This window comes from Benincasa hispida, chromosome 9, assembly GCF_027475165.1.
Source record: "Benincasa hispida cultivar pf3 chromosome 9, pf3_genome.v1.1, whole genome shotgun sequence".
Lineage (NCBI taxonomy): Eukaryota > Viridiplantae > Streptophyta > Magnoliopsida > Cucurbitales > Cucurbitaceae > Benincasa > Benincasa hispida.
In genome coordinates, this window is record NC_143486.1 from 51511570 (window position 1) to 51529611 (window position 18042).

The 18042-nt window shown below is 39.0% G+C and overlaps 1 protein-coding gene across 1 annotated transcript; it reads right to left on the reverse strand.

Moving 5' to 3' along the window:
- Positions 1 to 13145: 13145 nt before the first annotated feature.
- On the reverse strand, positions 13146 to 16431 carry LOC120085783 (Sucrase/ferredoxin-like family protein). Its single transcript, XM_039041968.2, has 5 exons — positions 15725 to 16431; positions 14855 to 14940; positions 14413 to 14718; positions 14237 to 14320; positions 13146 to 13791 (listed from the first exon to the last, which is right to left on the reverse strand). The coding sequence occupies exons 1-5, from the start codon at positions 16112 to 16114 to the stop codon at positions 13341 to 13343; spliced, it is 1317 nt and encodes a 438-aa protein (XP_038897896.1). The 5' UTR covers positions 16115 to 16431; the 3' UTR covers positions 13146 to 13340.
- Positions 16432 to 18042: the final 1611 nt, after the last annotated feature.

An 18042-nucleotide genomic window follows, 5' to 3' on the forward strand; every position in this document is an offset into this window, starting at 1 on the left:
CTCCATCATTGAGAGTGCCTCGATGCAATGGGGAGGTTCTGATACAACCTGACCGTTACTTAGGTTTAACTGAAACTCAGATTGTCATACCAAATGATGGTGTTGAGGATTCATTGTCCTATAAACAAGCGATGAATGATGTAGACAAAGACCAGTAGGTCAAAGCCATGGACCTTGAAATGAAATCCATATACTCCAATTCAGTATGGGAGCTTGTAGATTTACCTAAAGGGGCCAAACCCATAGGATGTAAGTGGATCTACAGAAGAAAGAGAGATGTAGCTGGAAAGGTACAAACCTTCAAAGCTCGACTTGTAGCAAATATTTATACCCAAAGGGAAAGGGTTGATGATGCGTTTATGATGTGGAACTCAAGGACTTGGGAAAACGGTATGCAGTGATAATTTTTCAGAAAACTTTTCGGTAACCAAATAAATCAATAGTTTTTGGGATTGTTGGTTGTAGTAATGAAAATAAACAAATGCGGCGGAGTTTCAAAAAGAGTTGATAAAACGGAAGATGTGATAAGTATGCGGTGAACGGGTTGAGAAGGGTTTCGGCTAACACTTCCTAGGATGTGTTCATGCTATGCGATCATGCAACACTCATACAATAGTAAACCACCTCTCGATGCAAATGCTACGGCTTCTAATGCTATAACACATGTGATATATGCGATAAGTCTACACATAAGCCTCTATTCTTATTTATGCGATGACAAAATGACACACACACAAATAAGGCGACCACATAATATCATACCTATCTCTAGGGTGCATGCGATGCAGGTTGATAAACAGAGCTTATCTCTAAGTCCCTATCTCTTGTTTTGCAGATCTAATCTTGCTCTCTCGAGTCTAGATTCTAACCTAGCTCTCTCGAGTCTTTAGGTTCTTTCTTTAGACTCTCTCTCGAGTAGCTCTAAAGGGGTGTTGGGCACAACATAAAACAAGATAACAGCATGCGATGAAGATCCTAGGTCATGTTAGCTTAGTTCTTCTCAACCCATTCAATTAGTTTAGCTACTCATGTGTGCTAAGAGAGTAAACAGATGTAGAATAAGAACTTCCATTGTATAAATATAAAGTTGAAGTACAAAATAAACATGCAAGAAGAGAATAAAGAGCCTGGTAGCGATCTCTTACTTCCCAAGCTTTTACACTATCTTTCTACTCGTGTTCAAAAGATATTCTCGCTCTCGCGAGAGTTGGCCCGCTCTCTGCTTTTACGCCTCTGGGTTCTCTCTCGAGTTGCCCTAAGCGATCTTCCAGCGTCTCGGCTCTTCTCTTGCTCTACCTTAAAACAAAAAGGAAAACTATGGACAAGGCTTACTATGGGAAAATTCTCTAAGTGTTCGAACTTCTTTTCTGAATGTTGCCTTCGGTATTTATAGAGCCTTCGGGGTGAAAGACGGCTTCTCTCTTATGATTTCACGGATAGGATGGCTTTAATTCTCTGACTGATGTGCCGAATATTTTTCATCGAAAAGCTGAATGTAGTTGTTATCGTTAGCGGTTTGTCAAATTAATTCGGATTCGATCGTCATCAGCTTTCTGTCCCATCGTGATTAATTATGCTTTTCACCCAGATGCACCCAACAAGTTGCATTGACTCTATACCGCAATCCTTCTTAAGCAGATGTTTGCGAGCACAAATCACCGTAAAGCATTGCGGTGATGCTGCGCTCGACCGATGATTTCTTGTGATCGCGCTTTTCGCCTTGCGTCAACACATATTCTGCATAAAAATACAAAAATTAACTGTTTCTATGCGATGGACGCATGCGACCGCAATGTTATAAACTTAATGCTTTTTGGACACTATCTAACATATTTTATCAACCCAAACCTTCATTGTTTAATAACTCAGCACTGTAATAACATGCATTTCTGCCCATTATCAGTTGACTATGAGAAAACTTTTTCCCATGTTTCTATGCTTAAGTCTATAAAAATTCTCTTGTCCATAGCCATATATTATGACTAAGAGATATGGCAAATGGATGTCAAAACTGCTTTTCTAAATGGCAGTCTTGAGGAGAATATCTTTATGTCTCAGTCCGAGGGGTTCATAGCTTAAGATTAGGAGCAAAAAGTTTATAAGCTAAATCGATTCATTTATGGGTTGAAACTGAAAGAACCAGTTAAGGTTCGTGAGTGGAAATGGGAATCAGACCCAAATCCTAATTTTTACAAAATTGGGAATTTTACAGAAAAAAGAAACACAAACCATATGCATTTAATTAATTTTTCAACATGCTTGAAGAAAATTTAAAAAAAAAAAAAAAAAAACAGAAAAATAGGTTTAGAAACCCTTACCTTTGAAGACCGATCTTCAATGACAAAATCCCTCAAACCTATAGGACACTACCACGAAACCTACCTCGGTATTCTCTGGATGAGAATCCAAGAGTTTTATGGGCTCTAACTATTTTGGAAGAGGGAGTTTTAGAGAGAAGAGAGGAAGAGAAGATAGGGATGCAACCTCTGTAATTTTGTGTGTTGGTTTCTATGAAAACCAGCAGGAGAAGATGAAATAAAAAACAACTCCCCCACTATCACGATTCCGAGAGAAAGAAGGGGAGGGGGTTACAATTCCCTCCCAAAAATGATTTTTAAAAATTAAATTAAATAAAAATAATTTATTTTTAATAATTCCATTAATATATATTTATATGATAATCTATAATATATGTTATATCAAATATAATATATAACCTATAAATATAACCTTTTCAATTCTCTCTCACCAATGGCTTTTAATATAAATCACCTGTATATTAAATTTAATTATATGAATCTAATTCACTAATTCACATAATTAATATTTGAATCATGTTCAAATATTTATTTCCTCTCAAATAAACTTTATATTATAATGTATCAAATACATTATAGTAATTATATCATATATAAGTAGATTAAATTAATTATATCACATACAATTAATTCCCTCAATTAATTTGAACAATTCAAATTAATCCAAAAATTAGTTCTCATTAATTCACGTTGAGCTACAAAGGGGACCTCATGGACCTATAGCTTGAAACTCCAATGGTATGTGAATAACTAATTAAACTCCTTTAATTAAATTATTCACCATCCGTTAATTGTCGGGCACTCCACTAAAGACTGATAGCTGCACTCTTCGCACTACAGATATGTTTTTGTGTCCATTGGATATAACCAGTCAACAGTACAACAACACTTCACAAATTTCTCGTAAGTACAGCTAGGCAAAAATTACCATTTTGCCCCTATAGTTACATCTAACTCCTTAAGTACCACCGATCCCTCTAATGAACAATAAGTCATAGTCCAACTATGAATAGACTCCTCTCGGGCCAAGAGAGGGTGTGATGCCATATTGTTCAAGCTCCGAAATCAGCCTTTAAGGGAGCAATTTATCTACTTACCCTGATGTTGGGAAAGGAGTGAATTTCTTCTTGTGTAGTTGTGTTCCCAACTCCCTAATCAGACGAATCTGCGAAATGGTAGGCTTATTAAGTCGGCAATCTAGCCACTCTCAACCATACAAATCAAAGGACCACCTTTATAGGCAGGAGTTCACAACTCACTCAGGATTCAACTCATGTTACCTATGGACATCCTGGTGAAATGTAAGTCTCAATATGAACAGTGTTATATAATGAGACTAGTCATTTCGTGGTCCGGTCTTATATAAATTCCTTTGTATAGAATACCACCGCTCACATGTCTCCACATGAATGATCAGGATCAAATCATTTGTAGTATTTTACAACAATTGTAACATATATAAAGCGGGTCGTACTCGTAGAGTCACCAGGATAAGGTATTCAGCCTTATCCATCTACTACAAACCTATCACTTAAACATGATCCACTCGTATATCTCTACATATATGTTTAAGCTACATGATAACTTTTGATGTTATTTTAATGGTTTGTGAATTAATGCAACTAAATGTCAAATAAAACATCACATATTTTATTAGATAAATAAAATGTTTGTACAATACAATTACAAACTATAGAACCTTATAAGATTTAGGGTATCAACTACAACAGAAACAGGCATCCAAATCTTGGAACATTAGATTTGATACAATGATCAAATTTTTTAGTTTTGATCAAAACGTTGATGAACCTTGCATCTACAAGAAAATCATCAAAGATAAAGTAGCTTTTCAAATACTTTATGTGGACTATATCCTACTCATTAGGAATGATGTAGGGTACCTTACTAACATTAAGAAATATTTGGCAGCTCAATTCCAAATGAAAGATTTTGGAAAGGCGCAGTATGCACTTAGGATTCAAATCATCAGGGATCACAAGACAAAACACTAGCTCTGTCTCAAGCAACTTATACCAACAAAATGTGACTCGATATTTGATGCAGAACTCTAAGAATGGATTATTACTTTTCAGGCACAAAAATAACTTGTCTAAGGAATAGTGTCCTAAGACACCTCAAGAAGTTGAGGATATGAGACATATTCTCTATGCCTCAGCTATGGATAGCTTAATGTATGTTATGCTCTACACTAGGCCAGACATTTGTTACGCAGTGATAATTATCAGTAGGTACCAGTCTAATCCAGTGTTAAATCACTGGATAGCTGTTAAGAACATTCTTAAGTATCTTAGGAGAATGAGAAACTACAAGCTGGTGTATGGAGCTAAGGATTTGATCCTTACAAGATACACGGACTTTGATTTCCAAATGGACAAGGATTCTAAAAAATCCACATTAGGATCAGTGTTTACCCTGAATGGAGAGTTGTAATATGGTGTAGAATCAAGCAAGGATACATTGTAGATTCCACTATGAAAACTGAGTATGTAGCTACTTGTGAAGTAGCAAAGGAAGCAATTTGGCTCAGAAAGTTCCTAAGCGATTTTCAAGTGGTTCCAAATATGAACTTGCCCATCACATTATACTATGACAACAATCAGAGCACAACATTGCTGATCCATTTACCAAGGCTCTCTTGGCTAAAGTGTTCGAAGGTCATCTAGAGAATCAAGGTCTACAAGACATGTACATTGTATAATCTAGGGCAAGTGGGAGATGGTAATGGGTATATGGATGCTCTAGTTTATTGTCTTTAGCATTATCTCACCTTTTGGGTTGTGTAAGTGGGAGTTGGTTGAGTTTTATGCCCTAAAACTTATAGATAGTAAATGTTATTAATTGTCTGTCATCAATAAAGAGTTATAGATGTTAAATCAATAAATGTTATTGTTTGTATTGTTGTCTATTTTGTCTTAGTAATCCTAAATCCAATAAACTAATATCCAAGCCTGTCTTATGAGTCTTGAACTGTATGTGGAGACATATAGGGATCAATGTTCAAGATACAGCCTAAAGCGTCTATAGCATAGGGATAAGGCTGGGTACCTTATCCTGATAACACAATGGAAACGGCCCACTTTATATTTGATCCCAACGTGATGATCCAATATGCTCGTGTAGATGACACGCAACTAGAGGTATCCTATGCAATGAGTTTGTATAAGACTAGACTGCGAAATAGTAACCACTAGATGTAACACCGTTGACTAGTCAGGTTTCTATTTCAATAGAATGACCTAGGCTACTTACTCTTAATCCTGAGTACATTATGAACTCTTAATCCTGAGTATATTATGAATGCCTATTAAAGAGGGATTGTCCTTTAATTTGCATGAGTTAGGGTGGCCAGTTCGTCGACCCAATATGTCTACCATTTTCAGGACAAAACCGAGTGGGGAACTGGGAACATAATAATACAGGATGGAATTCACTTCTTTCCGCCTTAAGGATAAATAGATGAGTGTTCCCTTAAGTGGTGTCTCCGGGACTTGAACAAAAGGTCATATTGGATATTAAATTAATTAAAATTGAACATAATCATATTGGAAATGGCAAGGAAGATAGACTGATATGCACCACTTGCGGTAAGCAACACTGGGGACGTTGTTTAGCCAGCTCTGGGATTTGTTTTCGATGTGGCCAGAAGGGGCATATGGCAGATAGATGCCCAAGGAAGAATGCACTTGAGCACAGGAGCCAGCCCGTAGGATCGTTCCAGGGAGGCCCGAACCGCCAGCAACAGCAGGGAAAGGTATTTTCTACCACTCGGTGTGAGGCCGAGAAGTCAAGCACCGTGGTGACAGGTACACTTCCCATTTTGGGACACCATGTTCTTGTTTTATTTGACTCTGGTTCTTCGCACTCGTTTATATCTGCTGTATTTGTGAGACATGCCATGTTACACTAGAATCGTTGCCATTTGCATTGTCTATTTCCACTCCATCGGGAGAGATCATGTTAGATACAGAAAAGATAAAAGCATGTCAGGTAAAGGTAGCCAATCGCGCATTAGATGTAATCCTGATAATTTTAGATATTCGCAATTTTGATGTTATATTAGGCATGGATTGGTTAGCTACTAACCATGCCAGCATAGATTGCTTTCGTAAGAAGGTTATCTTTAACCCTCCTACATGAGCCAGTTTTAAGTTTAAAAGGGTTGGGACCGTAGTCCTACCCAAGGTGATATCCGCATTGAAGGCCAGTAGGCTATTCAACCAAGAAGCCTGGGGCTTTATGGCCAGTGTGGTAGACACCAAGGAGAATGAAGTTACTTTGACTTTGAAGCCAGTAGTGAGGGATTTTCCAGATGTGTTTCCAGAAGACCTTCCCAGATTGCCCCCGCAGCGGGAGATAGATTTTGCCATTGAATTGGAGCCAGGCACAACCCCTATTTCGAGGGCTCTGTACAGGATGGCCCCGACAGAGTTGAAGGAACTGAAGGTCCAATTGCAGAAGTTGTTGGACAAGGGTTTCATTCGCTCTAGCATGTCACCATGGGGTGCACCTGTTTTGTTTGTGAAAAAGAAGGATGGATCGTTACGTCTGTGCATTAATTACAGAGAGTTGAACAAGGTGACCGTCAAGAACAAATATCCCCTTCCCAGGATCGATGATTTGTTTGACCAGTTACAGGGAGCTACGGTATTCTCTAAGATTGACCTCCGATCAAGGTACCACCAGCTGAGGATAAAGGATAGTGACATACCTAAGACAACTTTCCATTTGAGGTATAAATATTATGAGTTCATAGTGATGTCATTCGGTCTAACGAATGCACCAACAGTGTTCATGGATCTGACGAATAGAGTGTTCAAAGAATTTCTCGACACCTTCGTGATTGTTTTTATTGATGATATTTTGATTTATTCCAAGATAGAGGCCGAGCATGGGGAGCATTTGCGGAAAGTTTTGGAGACGTTGAGGGCCAATAAGCTATATGCTAAGTTTTCTAAATGTGAATTTTGGTTGAAGCAGGTGTCCTTTCTAGGGCATATGGTATCCAAGGAAGGTGTCTCAGTGGATCCTGCAAAGGTGGAGGCAGTTACGAGTTGGGCTCGTCCAACCATGGTCAGTGAGGTGCGTAGTTTCCTAGGGTTAGCAGGCTACTACAGAAGGTTTGTGAAGGACTTCTCTCGCATAGCCACCCCATTAACTCAATTGACCCGGAAGAGGGCAACATTTGTTTGGAATGAGGCTTGTGAAAGCAGTTTCCAGGACCTCAAGCAGAGGCTGGTTTCAGCCCCAGTTCTCACAGTACCGGACGGATCAGGTGGTTTCGTCATTTTCAGTGATGCATCCAAGAAGGGGTTGGGATGCGTATTGATGCAGCAGGGTAGAGTAGTTGCTTACGCTTCACGTCAGCTGAAGAAGCACAAACAGAATTATCTCACGCATGAGTTGGAGTTAGCAGCGGTGGTTTTTGCTCTTAAGATCTGGAGACATTACTTGTATGGAGAAAAGATACAGATCTTCACCGACCACAAGAGTTTGAAATACTTTTTCACTCAGAAGGAGTTAAACATGAGGCAAAGAAGGTGGTTGGAACTAGTCAAGGATTATGACTGTGAAATTTGGGGAAAGAAAACGTAGTGGCAAATGCTTTAAGCAAAAAGATGGCTCATTCCGCAGCTCTCATTACCGGACAGACTCACCTATGCAGGGAACTGGAAAAGGTAGAGATTGCAGTAGTCGTGGGGAAGGTCACAGCACAGTTAGCACAGTTGTCGGTGCAACCAAGCCTAAGGCAGAAGATTATTGATGCGCAGCGAGACGACTCTTATTTGGAGGAGAGAGTTCGTAGAGTGGAGTCAGGCCAGGATAGCGAATTCTCAGTGTCAGCAGAAGGTGGCCTCTTTATCAAGGGCGTCTGTGCATGCCGGCGATTAGTGACATTAAGGATGAGTTGTTATCAGAGGCTCATAGTTCCCTATTCTCGATCCACCTCGGCAGCACCAAGATGTACCAGGATCTGAAACGTTACTATTGGTGGAATGATATGAAAAAAGAGGTTGCGGAGTTCGTCAGTAAGTGTTTGGTGTGCCAGCAAGTGAAAGCCCCGCGGCAGAGGCCAGCAGGCTTGTTACAACCATTAAATATACCAGAATAAAAGCATGTGTCTATAGACTTCATCGTGGGGTTGCCTCGGACAGTTAAAGGTTTCACTGTGATATAGGTCGTTGTAGATAGACTTACGAAGCTAGCACATTTCATACCTGGAAAGTCCACCTTTTCAGTGAATAAGTGGGCACAGATATACATGAAGGAAGTGATAAGATTGCATGGAGTACCCATGTCCATTGTGTCGGACAGAGACCCTCGTTTCACGTCTAACTTCTGGAAGATTCTCCAGGCGACTTTGGGGACCCGATTAAACTTCAGTACAGTGTTCCACCCTCAAACTGATTGGCAGACAGAGAGATTGAATCAGATACTGGAATACATGTTGCGTGCCTGTGCCATAGAGTTTCAGGAAGCTGGGATGCTCACTTGCACTTAATGGAGCTTGCATACAATAACAGCTACCAGTCCACTATTGGGATGTCACCTTTTGAGGCCCTATATGGGAAGAGTTGCAGGTCCCCTGTGTGTTGGAATGAGGTAGGAGAGAGGAGATTGTTAGGACCTGAATTGGTGCAGACCACAAATGAGGCCATACAGAAGATCATAGCTCGTATGCAAACAGTCCAGAGCAGATAAAAGTGCTATGCCGATGTAAGACGTAAGGACTTGGAATTTGAGACTGGGGTGAAAGTGTTCTTAAAGGTGGCACCCATGAAAGGTATTCTGAGGTTTGGTAGGAAAGAAAAGTTGAGTCCGAGATTCATTGGACCTTTCGAGGTCCTGGAACGAGTTGGTCCTGTAGCTTACCGTTTGGCCTTGCCCCCAGCGTTGTCCTCAGTTCATAATATCTTCCATGTTTCGATGCTAAGGAAGTATGTGGCAAACCCGTCCCACGTAGTTGACTACGAGCCCTTACGATTGAATGATAACTTGAGCTACGAGGAGAAGCCCATAGAGATTCTTGCCAGAGAAGTAAAGACATTGCGCCATCAGAAAATTTCTTTTGTGAAAGTTCTATGGCAGAACCACCAGTTCAGGGAAGCCACCTAGGAGTGAGAGGATGAGATGAAGGCCTAGTACCCAGAGCTTTTTCAAGGATGAACTTTCAAGGACGAAAGTTCTTTGAGGGAGGAAGAATGTAACATCCCACACCTTTTTATTTATTTATTAATAATGTAAAATTTTTCCTTTTTCAGTAATTGTCCTTAGTTGAAGAGCATGTTTGGAATTTTGAATTTAAAGTATAAGTGCGAGGATTTAAGTGTTGTCGTGGAAATTATTCAAAAACTATTCAATTTTCAAATTCAATTTGAAAAGTTATGGCAGGAATTAATTATTTTTGGAAAAAGGAAAGGAATTAAATAGTATAAAGTGGGTTAAGGAAAGGATTTAATTAGAGTTATAATATTTTCCTTTTTATTATTATTATTATTAGTTTTTTTAAAAATAAAAAAGGCACCCCCCATCTCCTTCACGCGTCTCTCTCGCTCGAGCGCCCCGCCCCTCACAGCCATCTGCCGCCACCGAGCCCTCCTCACAACCCAGACTCGCCTTTCTCATCAGATCCGGCAGGCGCACCCTCCTCCCCAGATCCGGTAGGCGAACCCTCCTCACCAAATCTGGCAAACGTGTCATCGCCCACCGCTCGAGCCAGACCTACCGTCAACCATCACGGTTCCCTCACTTCCTCCCTTCGCCACACAAGCCACCAGACCTACGTGCCGCCGGTCACACCGCTGGATCTCGCCCATTCAGTCTAAATCGCCGCTGCCGCTCCAGCCCCTAACCGCCGCACTCCGTCGCTGTCTCCCAGTAGGTTGAGTTGCTACCGCCTCCCGCCGGTTCCTCCACCGTCCATTGCCGCACTACCTATCTTCTGTTGCGTGGGTCTTCGTCGGACTCTTAGATTTTGGTAAGATCTATTTTGTGGTTGGGTTTCTTGAAAGATTTTGGATGCCCACTAAGTTGGATTAAAGATTAAATTAGTCGCATTATCTTGATTTTAGATTTGAGCTTGGGAAATTACACAGCGACTGTCCAGCGGATTCAAGATCATTCGACAAGAGTTTTGGTAAGAGTTATGGTCCTTATTGTTGGTTTGTGGGCACGCTTTGATTACTGAATTAAGTTGACTTAACCCTTGTATCTTTAAGGTTCCAAGCTGTCGTCCATTGGGAGTTAAAATCTGTTGGAAGGAGATTTTGGAGTGGTTGTTAATCAAGTTCCTTGGGTAAGTTTTTGGGGTGTTGTGGTTTTGAATCTGAGGTGTCGCAATTATTATTGGACTGAAATCTTATGGTTGTATTCGTATGGTAGGGTCGTTTCTTCAAATCGCGGTCATCGTTTGGTTGTCGGAGTTTATCTGTGGAATTTCGATTAAGGTAAGTAATCTTACCATTGGAACTGCCCACGGGCCAGTTTTATTTGTATGCTGCATGATAGTGTATGTTATGGTAAATATTAGCATGTTGACTGATAGTATGACCTGAATCAAGTATGTTCTGGCACGGGTTCTGTTTTGTTTAAAGATACACCTAGGCACTTGATCGTTAGTATGTGATGGTATGTGTTTTTATATGTTGATATCTGATCTGCTGGTGTTGAGGCATACTTGCATGCTGTGGAATTATGATGTAAGGTATACATGAATGTAGTATGATATGTTGTCAATAATCATGTGTATGTGATGGAGCCATGGTATCAAGGATTTTCATGTATGTTCTAGAATTGTACAATGTTGATTCTTAGAACGTTGAGGCTGTGTGACTATCCTCATTGATTAGTTAGACGCTCACCAGTTTGTGTTTCCTTCGGGATTCACCAGTTTGTGTTTCCTTCGGGATTCACCAGTTTTGTGTTCCCTTTGGGGTTCATCAGTTTTGTGGGCATACTTAACTACAATAGGATAGGACTCAGTCTCTCGTTTGTTCCATTTGTTTGTGTGCCATAGGTGGGTATCTAGAGGACATAGATGCCTAGCCTGACCCCAGTGGTGGGGTTACTTACTGAGTATTTCATGCTCATTCTTTCTTATGTTGATGTTTCAGGTAAGGGTAGAGATGCACCGGCGATGGTGCAGTGAAATTCGCGATCGTGCCACTGGGACTAGTTTTAACGCTTCCGCATCATGACATTTAGAGTCCTTTTTTTTTTCCTTAATGTTTAGTTTTACTGCCTTAAACTTATTATTAAGAATCATTTCTTTTATGTACTTTTAATAGTCTTTACAAATTATGGGTACCCTATTATTGTTTTAACAATTGTCTTTAATAAATGTCTTTTGACTTCTCTTGTTTAATTAACATTTATTTCAATATAACTGAGCATCGTTTTAAATTTTAAGCATGCATTTATTTTAGTAACGATCTAACCTAAGTCCTAGGGGGTCGGGTTGTTACAACAAGATTTAAGACATAAATTCCAACAATTATGTTCTCGTCATATATGTCTAAACTTATTATCATTCACTAAAAGAGGTATAGGTTGTATCACTTTAGGAATACCCATCCAAAATTTTGTGGCGAACTCAAATATATCTCAATCACTTTTCATTACTTTCCGATGTTCTAAACTTGGATTATCAATTTAGGAATAACCACTTTTCGCAAACACTCCACACTAATACCATTTTTATAACATAACCTTCACACAATGGATGATTTTCTAGTGTTTAAGCATTGCAATAGCTTTAACTTTGCATCTTAACAAAAGCTTATAATGGTATCATGAAGTTTATTAAATACTATTCTTTTACCACTTGTGGACAAGAAAATTGAAAATCATAAATATCATCTTGAAATTAGGAATTGAATCCATATGACCCAATGTCAAACTTTATGAGAATCAATCAAGTAGACTAAAGAATATTCGTCTTAATAATAGTAAAGGACTTGAATATTGCATTTCCACATAAACATAATGCTTATGAAATTCACCATGACTAATAAATGAAAGACTTTTTTTTTAGCATAGATTCAACAACAAGATTCTTGCAAATTTTATACAGATAAATTAGTGTATGCAACTTCATCAGAAAGATTCTCCGTTTTGTTATGTGTTTGGACATCTCTTAAGTTATTTGACTTACAATGACCCTTCGAATGATGTCCAATGTTATTGTAATTAAAACACTGCATCGTTGTATGTTGTTACCTTTGATTTGAACTCACACCAGACAATTTTCTTTTCTTGTTTTGTAGTCTACTCTCCACAACATTTGTCATGGGGTTTATAGCATTTTCTAGATAATCTTTGTATACAACTTTGTTGTTCTCTTCAATTCCAATACAAACTACGTCGTCTTTAAGTTTTCTTTCCTTTGGCTTATGCTTGAGATAGTTTTAAAATCTCTCCATGAATTAGGCAATTCTTCAATTATTACTGTTCCCTACAATAGTTTACTCAAAAACATATTTCAAAATGTAATCATGACGAATGACTTGAATTTTTTGAACTTGACTGATCAACATCGAGAGGTGATCATCAAAATCACAAAAATTTGTTTCGCCTGTGAAAAAGAGTAACTCAAAATTAGTGAATAAACCGATCGATATTCTAGGCAATTGATGTGTTTTTCAAATTAAAATGGTTGAAAATAGCATATCCATGATAAAACAAAACATGATTTGTTAAACGCAATAGGCAAAATTCGAATCCACCAACCCTAAAACTTGACATCCAACTACTTATTTGAAACTTGAAACACACTAATATCTAAGTAGGGTGAGTACTATGAGAACTCAATTTATACAGAAAGAACTCAATTTAATTTCCATTCATCTGCAACTATGGTTGACATACACAAAGTTTATAAAATCTCCAAAGAAAGAAGATTATCCTAAATTCTTATATCTTTTGCTCATCTACGAACAACGCGAAATCACGAAAACACAAGCAAAATTTAAAATCTGGATTGAAGCTTCTTCACCCATTACATTTTCACAGCTGCTTGTAGCAGCGATAAGCAAAGGCAACCGACACAGCGGCACAGATAACAGCAGCAACAGCATATGTATCTTCGCGCTCCCAGCTCTCAAGACATGTTGGCATCGCGCAAACCTTACGGGAGGATGATTTGTTGCTATTGCTGCGTGAAGTTAGTTTTCTGTTGCTCTTTGCAGTAACAACATTTGGAGGACTGTTGTTTGTATCTGAATCAATTAAGGTTCCTGATAGTTCGGGATTCTGACAGCAAGAGGAATAACCATCTCCATCTCCCTGACAGCAGCCTGCAACCTCGACATGGGATCTATAATGATCGGGGTTTGGATCGCTGGTCTGGATTTGTGCCAGCTCTTCCTTGCTTTTATGGCCATTGGTCCCACTGATTACACTAAGTCTCCTTTCAAGGCTAAGCTTCTGTTCTTCCTCAGATAAACCCATCTGGCCCCTAAGTGAGTATTTATCATATAGAATCAAAACTGAATGTTCAATAATATTTTTAGATGAAATAAACATTTTAGCTTGGATAGTTTGGGATAAGTTACATTAAAGTTTCAATTTCATCCCTATATTTTGGCCAAGTCTCTCAAAATATTGATGCTAATCATTTCCTTCAATGGCACATTTTGGAAGACGCTAGCTCATTGCCCATCTTTGTCTAGTCCTTATAAACACAAAAATGGTAATTTGACCATAATTTTGACAAACCATATCAGAATTAGAAATTCATCGTGTTCTAAAGATCAAATAACCTGATGCAAAATTCACCTTCATGTTCTAAATAATTTGAAGGCAAAATGAATTGGTGCAAGATGAGTGATAACAATCGAGTTTTCATCTAAAACGACACTAGCCTTACATTTATGAGTTATCAGTGCAAAGAAAGAACATACCTCCAAAGTTCGTCTACAATCTTCCCTTTCAAAATATGATGCTGAAGCAATAAAAATACATCTTCAGGGGAAACATATCCATACCTGAAAACAAATTGAGAGGCATGTTACTGAAACAGGTTTAGTCTAAATGAAAAGGGCAGAAGAATATATTAAGATAGATAACTCTCCCATACCAATGCCCAGTGACTTCTCCATTGGCATTTGATCCATATATAATGACATTTCCTGCATACTTGTGGCCCCCAATATGCGAGCATGGGCTAACAGATATTTCATTTTGAAGACCAAGAAATTTTATCTCATCTCGGAACCGACTGACCAAGGTAGGACCACAAACCCCACACCGACGATCACGGGACCCATGACAACATACGAAAACATATGAACCCTTCAGTGCTTCAGGAGATCCAGGCTGCCACTCACCGTTCTTCACAAGCACTTCTTCAACAAATGTGTCAACATCAAAATGGGTCAACCTCCTGCAATTCTTCCAAAGTCAGTGTTCAATTTAAATATATCTCAACTCTGGAGTTGACACCGTCACAGCAAAAGATAATCAAAGAATTCATAAGAATGAAATTAGTTGAAGTTGAGCTTGTAACTGACACAACTGACCTATATCTTATCATGTCTGGGAAGATCAAAACATCCCCATTCGATGTCTCCGTTCCATCATGCCCCTCACATATGGTCAAGCGGGTCTAATATTTCCAGAAGAAACAGGAATGTTGAACATATAGTGGTAAAAGTATCAAGCATCATAGAAGCAGAGAGATTATAAGAAGCATTTGGATGCATATTCTAAGAGGTATTGATTAGATTAGTGATCAATCTAGCTCACGACAGGCTTAACAAGAACCCCATTAACCACAACAAAGATGGTAATACTTTAAACTAAATTACAAAGCACCAGTTTGATAACCTTTCTATTTCTTGTTTTCTGTTTTAAAAAAAAATACTTAGTTATCAACCACCTTCTTTTTCTAATCCACTCTCAAAAGCATTATTGTGAGCTTAATTTAGTCCAGTTTAAAATGCTTAGCTACAAAAAAAGTAAGAAGTTTCTACAACGTATAAAGGAGAGTCCAAAGCATATATTCAGTAAACTACCAGATCTAAAACAGGAACCTACAACACTAGAGCAAAAACCAGCATTGTTTCCCCCAAGAATTGCCTTCTGTCCCATTAGGAAATAAGAGGGATGGAAACACCTTTAAAATCGTGAGAAGCCATACCTCTTTCCAAACAACTAAACTCTTAAAACCACTCCCAACTCTCCCCTTACACAAAATTATTTCAAAGTTCTAATTTCCCCTCCCAACTCTCCCCTTACACAAAAACCACCACATTGCAAAACCCACATTCCCAAATCACTCCAAGAACAGAGCAAATCCAATTACACAGTTAACTACTAAAGAGAATCCAAGAGAGTAAAAGTTCAGAACAAACAACAAACAGTTGGTGGGCGTTAAACAAAAAACCTACTTCTTTCTTCATATCGCCCTTCCTCGACATTACAGCCGCAGAGAGCAGCCTAGGGAGGCGATCGAACTCAGCAGCCTCAATCCTAGGAGGCCAAACCTGGGGATTCTTGTAACAAAGGAACACATGGCGGTCATAGAAATCCACAGTCCCAATAAGTGGGGTCTGGCGAAACTCAGGGCGAGAGAATCCAAACTCAGCATCGCTGATGTTGGGAGTGAAATCGGAGAGAAGGCCCTCATTCTGGAAACTTCCAGAAGCACTTCCGATGTGGGTAGTTGGGTCAGAGAGAAAACTATCACGAGGGTCAGAAACGGAGACAGGGGAAGAAGAAGAAGATGGGTTTGTGGGGATGAAGGAAAGAGGGTCGTCTCTTTCTCTGTTGCTAGACATGATTCTTGGAAGGATTTGGGGAAATGGGTTTGGGTATGGAAAGAAGAGAAAGTGGCAGTTGGGTTTTGTGGGAGTTTTAGGGGTCGCTTTTACATGGTGGAAATGGAATGGAAGTGAGAAGTCAAGGTCTGGCGGTAGAGAAGAATGGTGGAATACTGATACTAATACTATACTAGGTTGATTTGTTTCGCGCTGTGTGTGACATTTGGGTAAATTGGGTTTGAAGTTGAGGAGAAAAGGAATGACTTTTCTGAGACTTGAATCTGATGTTGATGCCAAACCCAACAAATGCAAGGGACCTTCGTTTTCAAAAATCTGTTTACTCAGAAAAGATAAATGCCAATATATGGATTATAAACTTTAAAAAAAAAAAACGTAACTTTTTAAAATAAAAAATGATAATAGTTATCCATCGAAATCTTAAGTTTTTTTACTCTAACATTGACTAAATTAGTCAATGTATTATTAAATTTGTAATAATTTAACTTCGAGAAAAAAAAATCACTAAACTTAAATGTCAATTTTGATATGCAACGACTTAATTTTTATAATTTACAAACAAACTTTGCTCTTAATCAATTTATCAATCTCCTTGTATAACAAATATCATTAAATTTTAATAGTATTTTTTACCATTGGATTAAATCATTATAAATTGTGAAGTACAAGGCCTTAGCTTCGAGCTCGGGTGCCGTACCGCGGCCAGGCCGGAAAGGAAGGGGGCTGCGAACCTCCTGTCAAGAGGCCAAGGTTGCTTGCTGACTCTTAGCCACTTGTTAGAAGGAAGTGCAGCTTGATTGTCGGGTGGAAACAACAAGAAGACAAAAATCAGGTAGATTATTTGATTCTATTTCCTCATATTAGCTTGTTGTGATAGAGGATGTGATTGAATTCGTCTTTTCTTTGTTTGTATCACCGAGACACCTAAAGGGCCGACTATATGTACCTCGCCTCAGGAGACCCGACCCATTCAAATCAAAATCGAATGAGCACTTACGACTAAAGGGAATGGAATGTTGGCCACAAGGTGAGATGATCTTCTAATACGAAGACGAGTGACTGGTCAAGTCATGAAACTTTTGCATTTTGATCAACGTGGCTATACTGTAAGTGGACTGGATTTATGTGTTTAAACTAACTACGACCAAAGTAGTGGCTACTTCAACCAAAAAAAGGGCGACCCCTTTTCAAACAGAAAGAAGTACCACACCTCACTTATGAAGAAGTAGTTGGTGCTGGGCTCCAAACTATGAGAGTTTACTTTTCTTTCATTTTTTAAGAGCGGTCTAACCCCTTATTTGATCAGACCACTCCTGGTCTTCAAATTAGTCATTAATGGTTTGCTTCATTAGTATCTTTTCGATAAGCATTCTGAACACTTTCATTTTTAGCGTCTCATCTTCTCTAGAGAAGTGAAACTCGAACATCTCGAGCAGATGGTTCAACTAAATAACTTTTTCTTTTTCATTAATTCCATGGTCGTGCCTCGTGGCACGGCAGCACCCGTACTATTGAAATAGTTTGTCAGTAGAGATGTTCCCACAAGGGCCCTTTCTTCCAATTGTACTATAATTCCTATTCCTATCTCTTTAATCCCTTTTTTGGTCTATCTACATTCCAGGAAATTCATACGCTCCATGGACAGAGCAAAAAGTGGAGTCTTGGTCAAAGTAAGCCGCCCTATTCTATTACCAGACATAATTGGGAAAAACTCATCCGAAACTCGAGCTAGAAACGCCTCATTTCGTTTCGTTCCCGTTCTTCATTTCCTTCTTCTTTCATTGAAGTGAGACTTCTCATATTTTGAATCTTTTTGCGGTATGCTATGTTTACTATTCTTTCGTACTCTCTTCTCTTTACCACGCCATAGTTCAGTGAAGTGTAGCTAGCACGGAGAAGGAAAGGCCAAATACTCAGGCCTAACGAGA

Bases quoted from the DNA above. Each gene is read 5' to 3' on its own strand.
- LOC120085783 (XM_039041968.2), bottom strand. From the start codon at position 16,114: ATGTCTAGCAACAGAGAAAGAGACGACCCTCTTTCCTTCATCCCCACA. The intron at 14,719-14,854 runs GTCAGTTGTGTC...GAAGAATTGCAG, and splicing joins CCAGACATGATAAGATATAG to GAGGTTGACCCATTTTGATG. The intron at 13,792-14,236 runs GTATGTTCTTTC...ATACTCACTTAG, and splicing joins ATTGTAGACGAACTTTGGAG to GGGCCAGATGGGTTTATCTG.